At 38.9% G+C, this 21445-nt stretch overlaps 1 protein-coding gene and 1 long non-coding RNA gene across 7 annotated transcripts in view; one reads left to right on the top strand and one right to left on the bottom strand.

The window, feature by feature from the left end:
* Positions 1–14669, bottom strand: part of ATAD1 (ATPase family AAA domain containing 1) — a 53779-nt gene extending 39110 nt beyond the window's left edge. Inside the window, exons 1-2 of one of the 4 annotated variants that reach the window (XM_078077799.1) lie at positions 14649–14669; positions 10871–11042 (exon numbers count right to left, since the gene is read on the bottom strand). In XM_078077799.1, coding sequence (XP_077933925.1) covers positions 10871–11032 — 162 coding nt within the window. In that variant the 5' untranslated portion in view covers positions 11033–11042; positions 14649–14669. Of the gene's footprint in view, positions 1–10870; positions 11043–13311; positions 13401–14402; positions 14535–14648 lie in introns of those variants that run through there. The other 3 variants (XM_036123438.2, XM_078077798.1, XM_036123439.2) reach the window with 3 other exon arrangements.
* Positions 14526–21445, top strand: part of LOC118555336 (uncharacterized) — a 30285-nt gene continuing 23365 nt past the window's right edge. For 2 of the 3 annotated variants that reach the window (XR_004926917.2, XR_004926915.2), the window contains exons 1-4: positions 14526–14652; positions 15132–15263; positions 18388–18482; positions 19328–19368. This is a non-coding gene — a long non-coding RNA (uncharacterized LOC118555336). Of the gene's footprint in view, positions 14948–15131; positions 15264–18387; positions 18483–19327; positions 19369–21445 lie in introns of all 3 variants that reach the window. The other variant, XR_013449778.1, reaches the window with a different exon arrangement.

Genomic DNA, 21445 nt, shown 5'->3' with positions numbered 1-21445 from the left:
CTACCTGCTCTTAAAATTTTACTCCAGGGGGCGCCTGGGTGGCTCAGTCGTTAAGCATCTGCCTTCAGCTCAGGTAATGATCCCAGGGCCCTGGGACTGAGCCCCGTATCGGGCTCCCTGCTTGGCAGGAAGCCTGCTTCTCCCTCCTCCACTCCCCCGCTTATGTTCCCTCTCTCGCTGTGTCTCTCTCTGTCAAATAAATAAGTAAAATCTTTAAAAAAAAAATTTTTACTCCAGGCCACAACTGCCTCTTGCTTTAAATAGTAACGACCTTTTATGTCTGGGATTTCCTAAATAACAAGTATAGAGCTAGAAAATGCTGTGGTAAAATTTACCTAAAATCTTTTCCCCATAAAAGCAGTCCCATTTAACAATGTCTTCAAGTTGCATTAACAACATTGACAGAAAAAAGAAATTAATATTTATTGGGCAAAACTCATTTTCATTTTTTTTACAATCAGCTCTTAAAATCATCCTGAGAAGTAGCTATTATTATGCTCATTTCTCAGATGAGGAACCCAAGGGTCAAAGAAATCAAAAGAACTGCCAAGATTACAAGCTAGGAATTGGCATTTCCAGAGTTCAAACCCTGATCTGTCTAATTCCAGAGCTCATGTTCTGCTGAAACACTAATATTCCTCATTTGGGAGAGCAGAACATGGTTAATAAACAAATAAACAAAAAGAAAGTACCCCAAAACACATCATACCAACACCAAACTGTGTTCCAGAAGTTATTCAACTGTTTTTAGCTTTGACACCTTTAACTGAGCCCGTTTCTAAAATGTTTTACCAGGAAAAACAAAATTATGATTGTACTCTAAAAACAACTTATGTTCACGCATTGCTTTATCATTCACAGCTCAGTGACAATTATATTTTCTAGTTACCAACTTTTGTTTGGTTTTTATTTATTTTTAAAGATTCTATTTATTTATTTGACAGAGAGAGACACAGCGAGAGAGGGAACACAAGCAGGGGGAGTGGGAGAGGGAGAAGCAGGCTTCCCGCCGAGCAGGGAGCCCAACCCAGGACCCTGGGATCATGACCTGAGCAGACGCTTAAGGAATGTGCCACCCAGGCACCCCTTTTGTTTGGTTTTTACAGTGAGTCTCTCCAAGTAGTTATCACTCTGTGGAGGAAAAATGGTGGGGGTGGGTCGGCAGGGGAGTCAGGTAGGAGAGAAACTTACTTTTTACTGTACACTCATCTTTTTAACCGTTTCATAGTATTTTTTTATCCTTTCATGCTATTTCATTTTTCCCCATGTAAAGTATTTGTAACAAGATTAAGAAGTAGGGTAGGAAAGAGTGAACTACTATTTTTGCCTGGAATGGGAAAAGAGAGGAGATGGAGAAAAAAGAAGTACCAGAAAAGAAACATTTTGTTCAGTTTCTGAAAGATTCATAAAATTGGTTGTTCTTTTGGAAGAATAATTTTAGAAAGTTAGAGATAGCATTAACAAGTTAAGGGTGAAAAACCAGAGGTGAACTATAATTAAACTTAAGTTGTTTTTTTTTTTACAGATGTCATAGCTAACATACTCTAAGTGTGGACAGAGGAAATCATGGATACAAAGCTCATAAAAATACACTGATATAGGAAACACCAAAGAATGTAATTAGCTTTATATATTAGATATAATCTCTTTTAAGATTTTATTTACTTATTTGACAGAGAGACACAGCGAGAGAGGGCACACAAGCAGGGGGAGTGGGAGAGGGAGAAGCAGGCTTCCCACTGAGCAGGGAGCCCGATACGGGACTCGATCCTGGAACTCCAGGATCATGACCTGAGCCAAAGGCAGACGCTTAACGACTGAGCCACCAAGGCGCCCTAGATATAATCTATTATAAACTTATATTAAAATTCTTGAAACACCCTTTTCTAGAGGACACAAGTCATCTCCCCTCTTAGGGTTAGTGCACATGTATCTCTTCTGGTTTTACTGGATGTATTCTGGAAGTTACAGGATCAGATGGCCTTCTACTATCGTGCTCTTCCACTGACCCTGGGCATACAGCACAATGCTGCACAGTTTTCTCTCCTCCAGTTTCCCTCTCTGGCTGCTCTTCTCTCCCCGTCACTTCTACCTATTCCTTGGCCAATCAGGCAACGCTAACCGTGTATTCCTTACTGACTTCCTATCTCAATTTACTTCAGCTTTTCAGTCCTCTAAGATTCAGCGCCAGTAAACCTTAGTTGCAAAAACCACTTGATCGATAATGTAGGTCACAATGGCTTCCTGGTGTCGGCAAACGTTAGCTCGTCCCAGTGTAACTGGCATTCTGTGATGGCTGCTCTTAAAAATCCCTGGCAGCTGACAGTTCGTGTTTTTTTCTTTTTAAAGGTTTCAGTGTATCATCTCTTCACAAAATATTTTGGCTAATTCTTCTCTCAAAATAACTAAGAGTTTTGAAGACTAAGGTATCATGATAGGACTAAAAATAAGAAGACATTAACTTCACTAAGGTCACGGTATATGACCTTCATATGTAGAAGAATTCTCAGTAGCGAATCTTTCGTGGCCTTTGACAATTAAACTACAATCTCAAAAATATTATAGTCTAATTAATATGCTAACCCAAATATTATATTTATAAATGCTCAGAACAGGTCAAGCATTATGTTACTCATCCTGTACTTGAAAGCTCTTAAACAGAGAGCTTACCTAGAGATTCCATTTTTCTACATCCCAATTAACCACCCTTTCATCAGACATACCTATAAGAACTCTTCTACTACATCTAAATACGATCCAAGCAGCAGTGGATGCCCAGAAAATCCCCGTCCCTGTGTAACACCCTGCAGAAACCATCTCCCACATTTCACCAAGCTGGGAAGTTTTCCTGGCTTCAGGCTAGAAATTATTTACAAATATTCTAATTCAAACATTAAGACTACTTCTAGGTTACTGTTCCTAATTTGAATGCACTGACATCATCGATTACCTTTCTTTCATCTGACAATTGCACTGCCTTTAAATTCACATGAGGCCCACTGATTATCAGTAGCCTCAAAACTTTATCTCAGCTTCTACATTCAGTGCTCTGCCTTTGTGACCACAGAAGTCATAGCTTCCTCCTGACCCATATTCACATGTGATCTTTACCCTCAATGTATCCTCTCAATTCTTTAATTCCCTTCTGCACTCCCACTTAATTATCCCCCACTTGGCAATATTTGACTTCCTAAATGGCCTGGACCATGGCTCACCATTTTAACAATGTCTTATGTTGAATCTTAGAACCCCTTAGACTTGTATCAGTCAGTCTTATCCTCAATGCTGGCTCCGCACCACCATTGTTTATCTGCTACCAAGATGCTGAGAAATACTTGGAGAAGTTAATAAAAACAAAACAACTCAATTCCCAATAAAGTCATGCTTCCTTCAACTATGCCCTAATGTTCATAATTCACAATGATTTAGCTCATTAAATCCTGATCACATACTTACCTCAGCAGGTCCCATCTCCCCACTTCACTGAGAATAAATTAACTCAATCTTAAAATGTTCTTAACTACTGATCCTAACCCCTCTAGGACCTACCTCCATCCTCTTTGGCAGCAACCCTCTACCTCCTCCTTTTCCACTAGTCTTTTCCCTTTTCTTCTTTACCTTTCCCCAGCAAACTCTGGAATAACCACATTCTTTTACTTCCAATTATACTTGCTGTCCCCAGTGAATGGAAATGCTGATTTCACTAAATTTACAGATCGCTTTCTTTGATTAAATTTTTTATGTCCTCCTTTTCTCCTGGATCATTTTATAACATATTTACAAATAATTCTCTTTTGCAACCTTCTCTTCCTTTGGTTTTGACGACTTGACACAAATGATTTTCCAGATAGTGGGAGAGAAACATGAGGAGGGGCTTTTAAAAATTATATTCAACACCCACCAATTTCCCCCAATTCTTATTTCAGAATGTAGGCCTTCCAGTTGAAATATACTGCCACAATGAACGACTACTAGTCTGCAGTGTTTTGTATACTTCAGGTGTGTTCAGGTGGGAAAGACTAGTACCAATACCTTACATTATCCCGGTTTTTTCCCTATTCTTCTGGCCATTTTTTTTCTTTTTGGTGCTTTTGTTAATAATTGGGTAGATTAAAAAAAGGTATCTTTAAAATACATAGATGAGGTCAAAAGAACCATAGAACACGTTCTCAGTAAATTATTTGTTATATGAATAAATTCAAGTTGTTAATCCACAGAAGATATTATTGTAAATGGTATCAAGTAAAAAACAAAATTTATTCCCTCTCCTATAGAACCAACTGTCCAAGTATCATGTATTGAAAAGTCCATCCTTTCTCCAATAATCTACAAAGAAGAGCCAATTCTGTCATACATCAAGTTTCCAAAGTATGCCTAGGTCTGTTTCTGGAATCTATCCTGCTAAATTTGCTAATCCATCCCTGTGCCAATAGCATACTGTTTTAGTAACTATGGCTTTATAAGTTTTGGTATAAATTAAGGCAAATACTCCCTCCCCCAATACATGTCTTGCTTTTCTTCTTTTTCTACGTCTTGTTTTTCAAGAGTGTCTTGCCTACATATAAACTTTTATTCTTCCATAAAAATTTTAGAAAAAAAATACAACAAAAAAGCCTGTCAATATTTTTTATTGGCATGGAATTTAAGCATAGTGTTCAGTAGTTTTACAATTTTCATTAAAAATGTGTTGTACAACTTGTGTTTGTCAGTTACTGTATATTTTTGATACTACTGTAAATAGTATCTTTTTAAAGTTGCATTTTCAAAGTGTGATGGGTACACAGAAATAGTTGGTTTTTGTACACTGATTTTATATCCAGCAGCCCTTAAACCCTTATTAACCCCGAGAGATTAGCTACAGACTTTGTTTGCTTTCTATGTAGATTACCGTATTATATGTATAATGACTTTAATTTCTTCTTTCAAATCCTTCTACATCTTATCTTTTTTCTTGATTTATGCATCATTAACAGTAAAATGTTGAATAGAAGTGATGATGACAGGCTCCCTTGACTTGCTCCTAATCATAAAGGAAATGCTTTCAATTTTTTACCATGAAGTATGTTTCCTACAGTAAATTCATTTTATCACGCTATCTTCTATTCCTACTTCACTAAGCTTTTCTAAAAAGAATGAATATTTAATTTTAACAAAGGCTTTTTCTGCATTTATTGAGATAATCATAGTTTTATCCTTTAATCTGTTATTACAGAACATTATAAATATATTTTTTCCTCAACTGAAGCCGGCCTTAAACTCCTGGAATAAATCCAACTGGTCATGTTATCTTTTTTTATACACTGCTGAATTCAACTTGCTAGTATTTTAAGATTTTTCTATTCATTTAATTGAGATAAATTATAGCCCATTACAAGTTTTAGGATTATTATTATGCTACCCTCATAACAAGGTTTGGTGACTGTTCCCTCTTCTAGAGTTCGTATAAAATTGTTACTATTAATTTGTTCCTTATATGTTGCTAGAACTTGCCAGTAAAATTCTATGGGCCTGGACTATTCTTTATCAAAATATATGTCCAATATTAACTTATTTCATAGGTATGGGACTAACTATTCATGTCTAATTCTTAAGTCAGTTATGGCAATTTATATTTTTCTAAGAGTCTATCTGTATCATCTCAAGTTTTTAAATTTATTGGCAGTTATTAATTTTCCTTATTTTTAATGTCTGCAGCATCGTCATTACGTCTCCTCTATCATTCCCAGTAATATTTATTGGTGGCTTCATTTTTTTCTTGGTTTTACAAAACTGTCAAATATTTTTGTATATTCAAATAACCAACTTTTTGGTTTCACTGATTTTCTTTACTGTCTTTTCATTTTCTGTATTTTTATTCACTCTCTATTGTATATTCTATTTCTTATTAATTTGTCTTCCTATTATTTCCCTTCTTTCATTATCCATGGGTTTATGTTAAAAATCTTTTCTTGAGCTTAAGTTTGATTTACTTTATTAATCACTTTCTTTTCTAACAAACACTTAAGACTATAAATTTTTCTCTAAACATTAATACATTAAGTTTAATTCAATCATATTTTCTAAGTTTTTACTTGAAAGAGAGAGAGAACGCACGCATGTGTGTGTGTGCATGAGCAGGCGGAGGGGCAGAAGAAGAGGGAGAAGCAGACCCGTTGAGCAGGGAGCCCGAGGTGGGCTCTAGACAAATGAAGATGAATACAGAGCCAAGAGGAACAGCAAATTCATATTCTTGTTAATACTGTACCTTTCTTTCATGCTTTTATTTTTAAAGATTTTATTTATTTATTTGAGAGAGCATGAGAGCAAGATGGAGAGAACAAGTGGGGGGAGAGGCAAAGGGAGAAGCAGACTCCCTGCTGGGCGGGGAGCCCAACGCGGGACTCAATCCCAGGACCCTGAGATCGTGACCTGAGCTGAAGGCAGATGCTTAACCAACTGAGCCACCCAGGCGCCCTCATCATAAATATTTTCTAATTTCTACTATGTTTTCTTTTACCTAGGAGTTCTTTAAAGATGTTTCTTACTTTCCAAACTTATTGGATATTTAACGATCTTCCTGTTCTGCACTGGAGCCAGGGAATGTAACAAACATGCTACCAGTGCTATGAAACTTGACATCTGCTTTACAACTTAGCATTTGGTTAAATTTCACAAATCTTACATGGGTGCTTTTTAAATACTCACCCTGCGTTTTCTGAAGCACAATATACTATATGTGGCCACTAGATAATGCTGTTACTTTTGTAAATCTGGGATATCTTTACCCATTAAAAAAAAAGTTTCATCTGACTACATCAAAATAATAAGCTTCTGCACAGCAAAAAAGGGAAGCAATCAACAAAATTAAAAGACAATCTACTGAATAAGAGAAGATATTTGCAAATGACATATCCAATAAAAGATCAGTATCCAAATTATATAAAGAATTTATACAACTCAACACTAACCACCCCCCCCTCCAAATAATCTAATCCAAACACACACTTAACTACAGAGAAAAAACAGATAGATACCAGAGTGGAGGTGAGTAGGTGGGGGGTGAAATGGGTGAAACGGGAATGGGATTAAGAGTACACCTATCATGATGAGCACTGAGTAATGTAGAGAATTGTTGTATCACTATATTTTATACCTGAAGCTAATATAACACTGTATGTTAACTATACTGGAATAAAAAAAAGGTTTTTTTAATATTTCATCTACCACTTACTGAAAGCAATGTTAAAAACCTCCCACCATGATGACGGATATGTTATTTCTCCCTATAGTTTTATCAATTTTTTGCTTTATGTATTTTGAAGCTATATTAATAGGTGTACACAAATAAAGAAATATTATATTTCTTGGTGAATTGAATCTTTAATCACTCTGTAATGAACCTTATTTTCTCTAATAGTATTTTTGCCTTAAAGTTTGTGTTCAACCAGCTTTCTCTTTGTATGGTAGAGGCATTTTCCATCTTTTAATTTTCAACCTTTCTGTGTCTACAGTTTATATGTGTCCTTCAACTAGTGTATGGCTTAAATTTCTCTTTTTAAACCATTCTTACATCGTTATCTTTAGGTAATTACCAAAGAGGATATACTCTTTTGGAGTCAAAGATTTATGGGAGTATTGTCTATGAGACATCCTACCTTGGAATGGTCCTGTGCTTTGTATCCTGAGCTCCTCTGGGCCATAAAAACAGAAGTTCAAATTCAGCAGCTTCAGCAAATTCCCCCCAATGTGAAAGCTGGCCATCAAGCTCATGTTATCTTTTTCAATCTTTGCCTCCAGTTTTTTATCTGAATTTCTTACTTTCTTGCTAGCTCATGAATACCTTTAAGAAGATTAAAAAAAGTATTTTATCTAGATCATTTAGTTGCTTTTAGCAGGAAGGTCAGTCCAGATATCTAGTTACCCTAACCAACCTGTTCATTCTCCACTGGCTTCACTTCCTCTTCCCATTCCCTAAATGAAGGCTTATTCTTCCGCCAACTATTTATGGTATTTGATAGCACCTCCTTTAGAGACCTCATCACTCCCAATACAGTCATCAGCATTTATTATATTCTCAATTACAAGAAAAGCTCTCAACAAATATTTGAATGTATAAATCCTGATGGTGGTAGGAGGAAGGTGGGGGAAACCCCACAAATGATACATACCTACACAAGAATAACCCTGGGGCCTATGGCATCCCAGTTGAGACTCACTTCTCTAATAAGCCCAACTACTTCTGAGCATCTGATGAGGAACCTCTAAGGACTGACCTTTTCTCTGAGATTGAGACCTACCATTAACTGCTGGATGAACATACTCCTCTGGATGCCTACCACCAACACAAACTCAATATGCCCAAATTAAATATCATCTTCCCATAAACTCGCCCATCTATCAGTTTCTAAACCTTGATGAAAGATACTATGAGTCTTCGAGGACTCCAAACAAATCTTGGATTCATTTGTAAGGTGTCCTTTTTCTTTTCCCATATCATCACAAAGTCCTTCCAGCATTCATTCTTATTAGTCTATTTTACCCATTCCATTCCTTTTGTCACCCCCTTATTCTAGATCTTTGCCAGGCCTACTGCAATCTGGTTAAGTCTATGCAACAGATCTTGCTTCTAGTCTCCCTAACCCCAGTTCCTGCTATATACTACTGTGAAGTTAATTATCCTTAAAACCTTCCTTTGCATATCACCCACATACTCAAAAATCTTTAATAGGCAGTTTGACAGTTTAGTAGTTTATCACTGCCTATACAGAAGACTTCAACTGGTCAATAGGGTATTTCAGTAGCTGGCCAGGGAGGTACAGAAGGAAGAGAAGAAGGCTATCGGAGAAGCTACAGCCGCTGACCAAGCAAACAGCATGCCTCCTTCTTGGTTGATGATGACTTATAAAATGCTGTGGCTTTTTTTTTTTTTTTATCAGCCTCTGTTCAAAAAGAACAGAGTAAGGAAAAGTAGAAGTCTTTTCCCCGACTTTACACTTTAATCCCTTACCTCTCCCTCCAAGTTCTACTAGTTAGTTGCATAAACCCTCTATTCCAATCTGACTAGTCTATCTACTATTCCTGCAGCAGGTCTTGCTATTCCTACAATCGTCAAGATTCTGTTCATGATCTTTCTACTTCAAATTGTCCTTGCCTATTCTAGTGGCCAAACTCTTTCATGAAGCCATCCTCAACTACCTCAATCATTAGTGACTGCTCCTTTCTCTAAATGCCATAGTTTTTGTCTACTCATTAGGCAATTAGAATATGCTACTACTATAATTTATATTATCATGGACAAGTCTTTTTACCCTACCACGGGCACTATGAGGACAGATGCAGAATCTAATACATCATGTAAATGATATTTACAATACTATGCATACGTTCTCAATAAAGGCTTAAAGGTAACAATCCATTCATGTGTTATTTAATACCTGTGTTTGGCTTTCTACGTCTTCCATATGGGTGTTCCAGGAGCTCTTAGAAGCCACGGAAATAAACAACAAAATTCTCTGTTTTAATAGTCACATCTCTGCTTTTAAGACTTTTTTTTTTTAAGATTTTATTTATTTATTTGACAGAGAGAGACACAGTGAGAGAGGGAACACAAGCAGGGGGAGTGGGAGAGGGAGAAGCAGGCTTCCCGCCGAGCAGGGAGCCCGATACGGGGCTGACCCCAGGACCCTGGGATCATGACCTGAGCCGAAGGCAGACGCTTAACAACTGAGCCACCCAGGCGCCCCTTAAAACTTTTGAAAATGGTATGACTTACCAATACTTTGGCCTCAGACTCAAACTGACTTGCATCGTGTAGGTGGCAGGAAGAGCTGCACTTCAGCTGACACATGGATATACTTAATTAACACACACACACACACACACACACACACACACACACACACTGCACTGGTCAGACTTCTTACAGAGTTATAAACTGAGTGATATTATGATATAATCTAGATCCTGAATCAACTATTGTTATAATCAAATTCAGGGAACAACTCACAACTGTTCAAATTGCTTTTCGGGTACAAATAGTAAGCAGTAGTCACAAAACGGTGATTTTCACTGATTTAAGAGCTATGCATAGTACTGTAAAGCACTCACTTATGTACACCCTGGTCTGCCACACTAGCCTATAGCATTTTGAAAGAACAAGATTTATTTATCTTTTATCCTTGCCACCAAGAATTTGCTAGGAGCTCAGTAAATGTTTACTGAATGCATCACAGTCACAACACCCAGAAGGAATCTAAAAATCAATGAATATAAACATCTTGCCCCCAAACAGCAAGAAAAACTTGAAAGGCTCCTGTAAGGCTTTTACTTTTTTGAGCAAGAAGAGAAACTAAAACAGATATGTCATCCTCATAAGAAAATGACCACAAGAGGAAGTTACTGAAAATAAATAAATAAACAAACCTACTACTTACATTAAAAAATAATAATATTTAGCAATTTCTTAATTAGAAATTAGTGAGTTTGCAAGTGTAAGACTGACAGCTGATCAGTATTACCCACATTTCAAATGTCTACAAAGCAAAATGCATACCATTACTCAAGATAAGTTGTTTTTGTTTAGTCTGTTGAAATCTTTTACCTAGATTCCTTCATTCATTAGCTGACAAAAATATTCTAATGAAGATGTTCACAACAAAATACTGGAATATCTTTATTTTTCACCCCTTTAATCCTGAGAAGTTATACAGTTAGAAAGGATTTGAAAAACGAATACTTTTTTAGGAATAATGAAATTAAACAGGACATTCAAACACATTTTCACATGGGTCTTAGAGAACTTCTAATTAATTTATAATTCTATATCCTTAGTTTAATGGAAAAATACTAGCTAGCTATAAGAAAAAATGATCCTCAAACATTTCAGTCATACCTGTTTCTGAGCTTCTACTTTTTGCTTTCTGGTTGGATCAATTGCATCTACCATCCATTTGATTGTAAAGTATGTTACTGCACCAAATATCGTCAAACGGAAAATTAAACCAACAACTTCATTCCGACTCAAGGGACGAGAAAAAGCTTCAGCATGTACCATCTTGATTAACCTTAAAAGACAAACAGAAATGTCACTAAGTAATAACTAGATTCATTACAATTGGGAGACTGATAAGTAGCTTAAACTTAGCAAGAAAAACTAACTTCTAGTCAAATTCAACATTACCTGCCTTAAAGTGTTTTATTTTAAGGAAAAATGAACATACTAAAAACTGAGGTTTATTAGACTTTTTAAATGAATTTTCCTTAAAGCTCATATAATTTAAGCAGACGATAATTCTGCAATAATACAGTCAACATCTTACGGTATTTACTCTTTTAAACAGCTTTTAAGTAACTATTTCAGAAAATCTAGAGATATAATGACCAAAACACTAATCCACCTGAAGAAAGGCAGCCCGACAATGAAATACTTTACTATAATGTGATGGTAAGAATTTCTTCTCAGTGCAATGTACAACAGGCAATTTTTGAGTGAAACTGAAACTGAACAGACTCGCTTTTCCTCAGGCTTACTTTTCAGGTTTTCAAGGCCTGCTTAAATTTAAACATGCCATTTTCTCTATTAATAAGTGACATTAAATGTTTTGAGCCATCCTACTGTTTCCAACCACCCAGCTAAATATGAAGCACTAGAATCTTCACACATTTTTGAACCACAGTATAGTAGTCACCTGAGACGGAGAGGAAAAAGGGAGACAGCGTGCCTACTTTTACCTACATCTCTGAGCAGCTACCTCAATCACATACAGGCTTGCATAAGGCATGCACAGCCCTGGCAATAAGGCAATAACTACCCAGAACAATAAGGTTGTTAGGGACGATGGGGACTGTCACATTTTGGAAGACAGGATCTCAGATTCTAATAATGCCATTTTCCTCTCATGGCATAGGACTATGCTAAATGCTATGCTATGTGAAAAAGAGAGAGAGATTATATTCTGCACTCATCTGAACAGGAATAAATCAGAATTTGCACAGATGGCTCAGCAACCGGTAAAAATTAGGAACTGCATAGATTCGCATCTATGGTCCTCCACTAAAATTAGTTTCCCTTGTCACTACTACTACTCAATTAAAGATCTTCTTCAATTCCCTCCCTCTGGAATAGCTCCAACGATTTTTAAATTCTTCTTAGATACCTCCCCCCTTCCATTCAAGAGTATATACTTCTCCCTGATAAAAAGACTTCAAAGCTTTCCTTTTATTTACAGGATTTCCAAGTGTTCAAGACCATCCTAACCTAGCCTTAAAGAGTAACATTTAAGCATTTTCTCACTACTTCTCAGTAAGAACTTTCAATAGTCACTGGTATCTGAAAATGCCATGTGTATTTTCCCTCCACCGTACTTGCCTGGTACCCTGGGACAGGTCATTTCTCTCCCTTCATCTAGGATTAGTCAATTTCTATCCAAACTTCAAAAACCAACTTTACCTTCTTCATCTTTCTGTCACATACAAGAGACGCTATTCAGTAATCATCTGTTCAACAGATAAACTGCAACTGCAGAAACACTTCCCACTCAATCATTCCAACAAAACTGCTGCCAGATTTTGAACGATTTCCCAAAAAAAGTCAAGGGTTCCACGTTTCTCCATTACGAGGAGCCATTTACTTCACAATAGTACGTTATTTAACTTAAACTTAACAACAAAGTAATTGAAAGCCTTCATTTCAGATGAAGAACCTTTGACCTAGGGACATTAAGTGATTTAACTCACACCATAAAGCACCTATTGAACACGTATATATAATGCCTACTATATACCGGGCATACAATAACGGCCAAGATACAATTACTGTCCTCAAGGAATACAGTTCAGTTATTAATTATATCTCTATAAATGGAGCTAAGGAGGAAAACCCACCTAATTAAAATCTCTCCTCATGCAACAAATTCAAGTGTGCTTTCATCCATCCGCATGGATTCCTAAAGATGAGTTAACAATACTCCACTAAAAAACTGACTTCCCTAGCCTTCATTTTAACAGAGTAAATTTGAAAATTCAGCTGGAAGATGTGATATCATGACGCAGGGATATTATTCATTGATGTAAATAAACCAACAGGCAAAAATCAAGGTTTTATTAACTGAATCTGTGAAAACTAGTGATATTCAAATAAAACATTTTCATTTTAAAAGTTTGAGTTAGTGGCGAGAGAACCGCCACCTACTGGATGTTCCCGGAACTACATGAACAACTAGGGCAAGTTTCAGTACATCCCAGTCGCCAAGACAATGACAATTTTTAATCCTATAAAAATTTTCAAGACATAAAACCTGTTAACTGTACGTTTTCCTATATTTAAATTAGTACCTGCAGTAGAGTACTCTAGACCTACGGCCATGTTTAAACCAGTAGTGCATCTTCCACAATGACTTTAAAATCCTGAAATGAAACCGAAACTCCTACTTGTAGTTTGTAACCGTATATACTTTATTGTCCACTCATCTATCGTTCATACGACACGGATCCACCTGCAATATAAGGCCGTTACAGTAGCACTGCAGCAGAATACACAACAAAAGCTGCGTGTGCACACAACAGTACGGAATGTATTTCAATCTTGTATAAATAAATATTAAAAATCAACAAAATACGCAAGTATGCACAAACATACAGACGCTATTATGTACAACTAAGAAATATGGCAAAACCCTGCAATGCACAGTTATCTGTTAGGCAAACACGACACCAGACAGTTTCATTTAAAGAGTTCTCGGTTTCAGGATAGAAAACTTTAGAAATCGTACCACCTCGACAGTGAGCAATCTACTGACAGGTTAGGGACCGAGAGTATGGTGTTTCTGTCCTAATTCACTGCAGGGTTGTAGAAAAGTTTTTCTCAACCCCGAAGTCCCAGTCTGGTGGGCAACAAGGCCCTAGGAACACAGCCTGTGACAATGACTGCCAACCCTCCCATAAAGGACAGGTTATTATTAACAGCACCATCCTCTGCGAGAGCGTGCCCGGGCATGAAGAACCCCCCCCGCCTTTGCACTCGGTAGTGGCAGTGCCCGTGCGACAGTCACACCCGGCTCCATCCGGCCGCCTCCGCCTAGGACCCCCGGTGCCGAGGTCGCCCGGGACGCCCCCAGGCCCCCGCGGCGACCCGGCTGTCTACCGAGAGTCCCTCGCAAGTGGCATACATGGGGGGGGGCAGCGCTAACGGAGACCCAAGGGCCTAGGCCGGGCCGGAAGCCAAGGCGAGGCCCGGGACGCCCTTAGAGGTTAATCCGCAGGATACCAAGGGCTGCGGAAAGCCGGAGGGCGGCACGGAGGAGGGGCGTGGGAGGAAGGCGCGGTGACCTTCCTCGCGCGGCCTGCCAGATCCCAGCCGGTCCCCAAGGGAGCTCAGCGGGATCCCGCGCTCGTCCCTCGAGGCCCCGGAAGACCCCGCTACTCACCCCGTGGCGGACACTGAGGCAGCAGGAGCCCTCAGAGAGCCTCACACGGGAAGGAAACGCCGCCTGGGAGAGAATGCTTCCGGCGGGGACGGTACCCCGCCCCCTCGCACGGAGCATGCGCCGCCCACGGCCGTCGGCGAGAAGAGGGCGCGCTTCCGGGTTTCAGACAAGGCGGGGGGGGGCGGTGACCCGGCGGGAGGGGCTGACATTTTCCGTGCAGCAGGTGCGGCCGCTTAGGGCACTCACCGAGGTTCGCAGTTTAGCTACTGAGATGGAATAGGGGAAGGCGCTAATCACAGCAGGTCCCTGCCGAGCTCGCGGGCTCCGGGCGCGACCCTGACAAATCGGGGAGCCTTTTCCAGAGTGCGAAGAAATGCTGTGCATCCCCGCAGAGTTCTCCCTGACTCCTCCTTCAGCCTTCCGCCCGCCCCTCGCCCCTCACCCCGCGTGCACACCCGCAGGCTCCTGTTCTGTCTGTCCTTTTGCCAAAGCGCTGACGCGCATGGCCACCCCCACCCCTCACCATCTGCCTTTCAGTTTCCACGGTGAGCTCACCCTCCTCCCCCGTCTCCGCGCTAACAAACACCTGGGGGTGGCGCCTGAAAGCCATGTGAAACGACTTTGCAGCCCACCCAAGCAGGACCGGCAGTCGGGACAGAATAGGTTATCTGGTTGCAGGATTTGCATTTCAGTGACTTCCCTTTTTCTTCTCCACCTTCCCCTTTCCAGAACGAGAGACGTGACACAAGAGGTCCCAAGGGAGCAAACCTGAAAGCCAGCGCCACCTGAACACACAGACTGCCAGGGGGCGAGATGATATTCGCCACTGTTTCAAGATAGAAGAAGCATCGCTTTCTTCAGGTAGAGGCGGCAAGACTACCCTCCTCCGGAGGGCGGTTTGTGCCTTTCTGCTTTAGACATCATCTTTGATGTCTAAAATCCTGCAGCCTGATTGTAGGAGTTAGTGTATGCTATGAATGCCTACTAGGTGTCCCGTGATCTGCTACTATGTGCTTCACATCCATAATCCAAATTCCTCCAAAAAAAACAATCCTCTTAATTGATTTTCTGTTTTTATTGACGAGCAAATTTTGAGACCTAGGGAGAAAAACTTTCCTAAGTTCATGTACCTAATAGGCAAATTTCACTGGAACCAAATTTAATTCAGACCCTACCCTTTACACTTTCTCTTTGAGATAGTAATTTAATACCAGTTCTATTTAAGTCTAGTTGAAAGAAGACCATGAAATGACGAAGTTGTAAGTCTTTAAAAGGTGAGGATGGGATGGCAGGGATGTGTAATATTTTAAAAACTATGATTGGGTTCATTAACAAGAATCAGAATGGAATTTAATACTGAATGATATGAAGCTAGGTTTAAGAGAACTAGACTCGTTATTTAGAGAGGATATAGAACTTTGGGAAGAACAGGATGATTATAAGACCAGGACAGTGTTTACCAAACGAAAGCAAACCAAAACCATGGTTGCTCAGTAGTCTTGAAAGTAGTCTTGGAAGAGACTCTCCGTTGGTTCCCTGGGATTATCCTCAGTCTGAGTCATTGCTTGGGATGCTCCTGGGAGCATGCATTGACAGAGCTAAAAGATAGAGATTGCTGAAGGAAAGAACTTAAGGTGGCCCACTAAGATCGGCTCACCAGTAAGGAAAATGAGCTGAGAAATTCAGGATGGTAATGGACTTCCATCATTCACTGAGTGAAAATGTACCAAAGACCTCCGCTGCCTATGCTGAGGACCAGGGTGGCCAATCTACCCAGTTTGTCTGACACTAAGTGGGTTTTTGGAACATAGGACTTTGGATGCTAACTCAGGGAAAGTCTTAGGCAAACCATGAGGAGTTGATCCCCTATTAGGGACATCTTATATGGATTCTAGAATGAAGTGGAACTCCCGATATGATTGCATCTAGTCTCAATTCACCTGGACTATGATTGTACAGGAAGTTGTTGGTAAAGGAGTCAAGACTGGCCATAAAGAGTCTGTGTGCCCCCAAATAAATTCTCTACTCATTTCTTTTTCAGTGGTTTGGCTATAAACCAAGTACCTGCTATCTGCACCTATACCTTTTGGACCTAATTTTCATTTAGCAAATTTTCAAGAAGCCTCTTATGTCTGGGTCCTAAGACATCAAATTACTGTCTTCTCACATATCATGCACGTTCATTTCCAGCTATCACTAAATCAGCTAAGTTCTTCCAGAATAGAGCTGAGTGAACATATGCTTTTCATCCTAGGATAGCTTTATATAATTCCTGGCAGCACAAAACACCATATTTGGCCCACAGTAGGGGCTCAATAAATAATTCATTATGTATAACATTAATCAGGAAATTATGACAACAGATTTTTTTTGTAGACTTTCTGGGCCTTCCCCTTGTGATTGTTAGAATCAAGATATTAAAAATAATTATTACGTTTATTATAGAAAGTTGGGTTTTGGGTTTTTTGTTTTTGTTTTTGTTTTGTTTTGTTTTTTACCAATGCCTCCCAGAACAGTTTATGGCAGTTCTTCCCACTTGGAACTGAATTATCCTTTACGTTTGTTAGTTGGATGGAAGTGTGATTAATTTGCTCCACAGCCAAGGTGAATCTTTGCACTAGACCCTGAAGGGGAAGGGATTCCTTAGATTAGGGGTTCTCAGATTTCATTGTGGGTCTGTTCACTTGGACAACTTGGCAAAATGCAGATTCCTACGTTATAGACTTAGAAGCTCCCATTTAACTGCTCTAGGTTTTGGGGATTTGAATTTTGAATAAGCATCTGAGATAGTTTTGGATACTTGAAAAAACTGCTCTAGTCAGTGATGATTTTAGATGTATTTTTACAAAAACCTCTATGTTCCAGCTCCAAAAGCCTGTCTGGTCAGCTGAACCATTAAGTCAGATGGTGTATAGCAAAAAATCAAGGCAAGGAAGTCTCACGTTGAGATTAAGAATAAAATCTCTTTGAAAGGAAAAACAGATCTGAAATTTTTGGATAAGCAGACACACTACACCTGACCCTATTTGTTGCTCATTAGAAATGATTCTCTTGACAGTGATTTAGAAAGAGCAGAACTTCAACAAATATATAGAATTACATAGCGGTAATTATGCCAGTATAATAGTCACTTGGTAGCCTTGGTTCTTTTAAAAGTTTCTTTTGACAAGTTAAATAGGATGGCTGGAGAAAGAACAGTAAAGCAAGAATATGAAGCTGTACCTGAAACCAGAAAAGCACCGAGAAAGACCGAGATTAAATTGCTTGAAGCTCCAATAGAAAGAATAAGATGGCAACAAGGCAAAAGTAATGGAAAATTAGAATTTCAACAGAATCGAAGGAGTGGAAAGATGAATTGATAGCTCCATTCTATAAAAAGCACAGAGAGCTAACAGATACAATAGCAAAGTTGTTCAGCTCTTTCAAAGTTGAAAGAACATGTTGTAAATTTACTTTTCATGCTTTTTACATTTTAAAATTTTACACATAATTTAAAACGTGTGTATATGTACTTCTCTAATGTTATCAGGGTTGCACTAAACCACAATCTTCTATCGCTACATAATCCTTTTTCTTAAGCACTACTGCCAGTTGGACTTTTTTACAGTTTATGCTAGCAATAAACATCATCTAGAACTTGAATATTTATTTTAAACCCGCCGTGTTTTGTTGTTTCGCTTTTATACGGTACTGAAAATATACTGCTCAAATGATACTGTCTGTGGAAAGTCAGGATGGATCAAAACGGCATTGCTTGGGAAGAAGGCTAAGCCCACTATAGACTCATTAGCAAAAGTTTTAAAGCATAGATGAAAGAGCAATCTCCCTAGGATTCATTTAGGACCTTCATAAATACCCTTCCATATCCTTTTCTTCAGTGGGAGAGGGGATGCGAGGGATCGGGTGAGAATGACAAAGATGTGAATTCATCAGCGAACGTGGAAGAAACAGTAGTTGAAACATTAATTCTCAATTTCTGTAACAGCAGATTGATAGATGAAGCATAAAACAAGACCAGATGCTGTGGTTTCCAGGATGCACTTGGCTTCCCATGCTTTATAACCTGGAGCATTTATTGCTGTAAGTAGGTCACTTGCTTGCTCTCATTTACCTGATTCGAGGAAAATGCCCTTGAAAGTATTTGGAAAAGAATGTGTGCTGGTATTTAACATTCTAAAAATTATGATTGCATAAAACTCCCCTTTCCCCCCATTTCTCTATTAGTTTGAATAAGTTGTAACCCTGAAACATAAGTGAAACTAAAATGGATGAGAAGAATTTGAGATCTCCTTTTCTAAGCACAAAAACACTAAAATCCTGTGTCCATTCTGTTTGCCCCCAAATTTACTCTACTGAGCACCGACATAATATCCATCTCTCAGAATTCTAATTGGAGTTTAAGTTTTTGTATTCTCTTATTAGATGTGAACTTCTTGAGAAAAGAGGATTCTAGGACATAGGAGGGGCTTAACAAATGCTTCTTTAAAGTTTATTTATTGAAGTGTAGTTGACACACAAAGGTTATATTAGTTTCAGGTGTACAACATAATGATTCCACAACTCTATACATTCCGCCGTGCTCACCACAGTAAGCACAGTCACCATCTGTCACCATACAAGGTTATTACAGTATTGTTGACTATATTCCCGATGCCGTACTTTTCATCCCCATGTCTTATTTATTTTATAAACAGAAGTTTAATCCCCTTCCCCTATTTCATCCATTCCTCCGCTCTCAACTAGTGTTTTAATTAATTGATTTTTCCCCCAAATCTGACCTATCTAATGGGGCTTTTTAGGCTCCATTCCTACAGATTTCACCTGACTAAGGGAGAAAAAGGAAGGAAAGACATGGTTCAAAGATAGGAGTTGTGGAATCAAGCCATTTTACTGACCATACGTTTATTATTGCCCTGTTGTGATAGGTCCATTCCTGATGTGTCCACCAGAGACCAGTCTCATCAGGGTGAGTCTTGGTACCCATAGGATTTAAGAACATGGACACTGCAGTCCAACAGACCTGGGTTTGAGTGCATGATCTGTTTTTTTTTTACTAGCTCTTTGACTTTGGGCCATTTATTAAGCTCACTAAGCCTCAACTTCCCCATTTTTCATATGGGGACAAAACAGTATGCATGCCATAGAGTTGCATTGAAAATTAAATGAGACAGTATCAGGAAAGTGCTGAGCTCCATGCCTGGCACTTAGCAAGGACTCAATAAACATGCCATTGTAATACTCATATTTTTATTATACTATGAAATGATGTTCTCTCATTACCAGAAGTCTGTAAGGACAAAGATTCCTTCATATCTCCATAGTATTTGCATGAAGACTTCACCTCTCAAAGTTTTAACCATAGCACCTTGTCTGGGAATGTGTTCTCTGACTGGTGAAGGGCCATGCCTCTCTCTTTGACCTCTTGATTCTCTCATTCTCACTCTTAATACACCTCTCTGGCTGACTCTTACTGATTAGTAGTCAATAAACCATTTTTGATAGTTATATAAGACCTATAAGATTCCATCCTTATGGCCACCAACAATAACATTTAAAATATTGATCAATCCATGAAAATAGCTATGTGGATATTTCTCAGTTCACTGAAGACCATTATTGATATTGGCTGTTGTTCCCATCTGTCTAATAACAGCCATTTATTGAGCTTACAGTTCTTGCTCTCATGGAGTTCCAAAGACTAAAACATCTTATAAAAATGCAAGTCCTCACAGGGCTATTGATTTTTTTTTAAAGCTAAAGGTTTATCCTATATTTCATCCCCATTTATCATTTGTTTAGGGAAAACTTCCTCCCTTAGATTGTTGAGTGGGTTTTGCACGAGAAAAATAAATTAGTTCATTGGGTAAAGGTGAGATGCTGAGCCAGACTGGAGATTTTAGAGGTCGATACTTTGCCTGTCTTATCTTTTCTTTGCAAACTACAACTTTCTTATCACACTTGGGGACTATCATTAACATCAGAGCTGCTATTCTTCATATAAAATTTAATTCATTTGAGCACAACACATTTAAAAAAAAAAAACATTTACTATGTGCAACTCATGGAAATGCTCCTGAAATTGAGGGAGTTTTCCTGAGCAAAAGAAGCACTATATCCTGGTTAGAGACTGAGTACGTGGCTTTCAAAAGCAAAGACAAGGTCAAACCTTGCTGATTTTAGATGTTTAAGAAGGAGATTATACTAGACCTTCTTTCACCCTAGAGAAGTCCCACAATAGTGTACTGGTAAGGTAAAGTTAAAATCACCCTTCCCATCTTTTTATTGTCAGTGTTTCTGGAACCAGAAAAACAAAACAAAGGTTTAAGTAAGAAAAGAAAGAAAGAAAAGCCTGTAACTTGAGTCACAGAAGTACAGGAAACAAATCAAGTATACTAATTTGGCTGTGCTCAAAGTCGCATTCAACTTCAAAACACTATACCTGATAGAGTTTCACGCACCTTTCTCCTTTCCAGTCCGCTGCTAATGATTAAGCTTAAACTCCAGAACTATTCTGAGAGCAGTCAATGCTGAATGAGTCCAGTGCCAGAGGCATGGCCCATACCTGTTTCTTTATGTCTTCTGTGTTCTCAGGTAAATGGGGAGGGGGGCCACAAAGGGGACAGTTAAGGAAAGGAGACAAAGAGGTTGACCCCCCAACAGTGTTTTTTCCCCCTGTGGTGGTGTGCAAAAAGCAGAAGAGATGCTAATGATTCTTAACCGGCTGAAAGCAACATGAGAATTTTGTCTAGATGATCTTGAATCTCAGGCTGGACAGTGTTCCACTTTCCACATTCCAATGCATCCCTCATTCAGTCCTACTTGGGCTAGATAGACTGGCTTTCCGTAGTCTGTTATCATGCTGTCCTCATGGGCTAGTGTTGAAGGAGCCTTCCCCGACTCCTTTCCTAGAACTCTTGGAGGTAGACGGGGAAACAGTTTGAGTGGTGTCTAAAGTCATGAAATACAGTGATTGTTCATTTTTTTTGGAGGGGGGAGCGGTAAAGAGTAAATAATCCTATTTCTTCAGTTGAGTGAATCATAAG

The sequence above is a fragment of the Halichoerus grypus genome, chromosome 7 (genome assembly GCF_964656455.1).
Source record: "Halichoerus grypus chromosome 7, mHalGry1.hap1.1, whole genome shotgun sequence".
NCBI lineage: Eukaryota > Metazoa > Chordata > Mammalia > Carnivora > Phocidae > Halichoerus > Halichoerus grypus.
The sequence above is the reverse complement of the archived record's forward strand: the minus strand, read 5'-3'. Positions and strand labels throughout refer to the sequence as shown.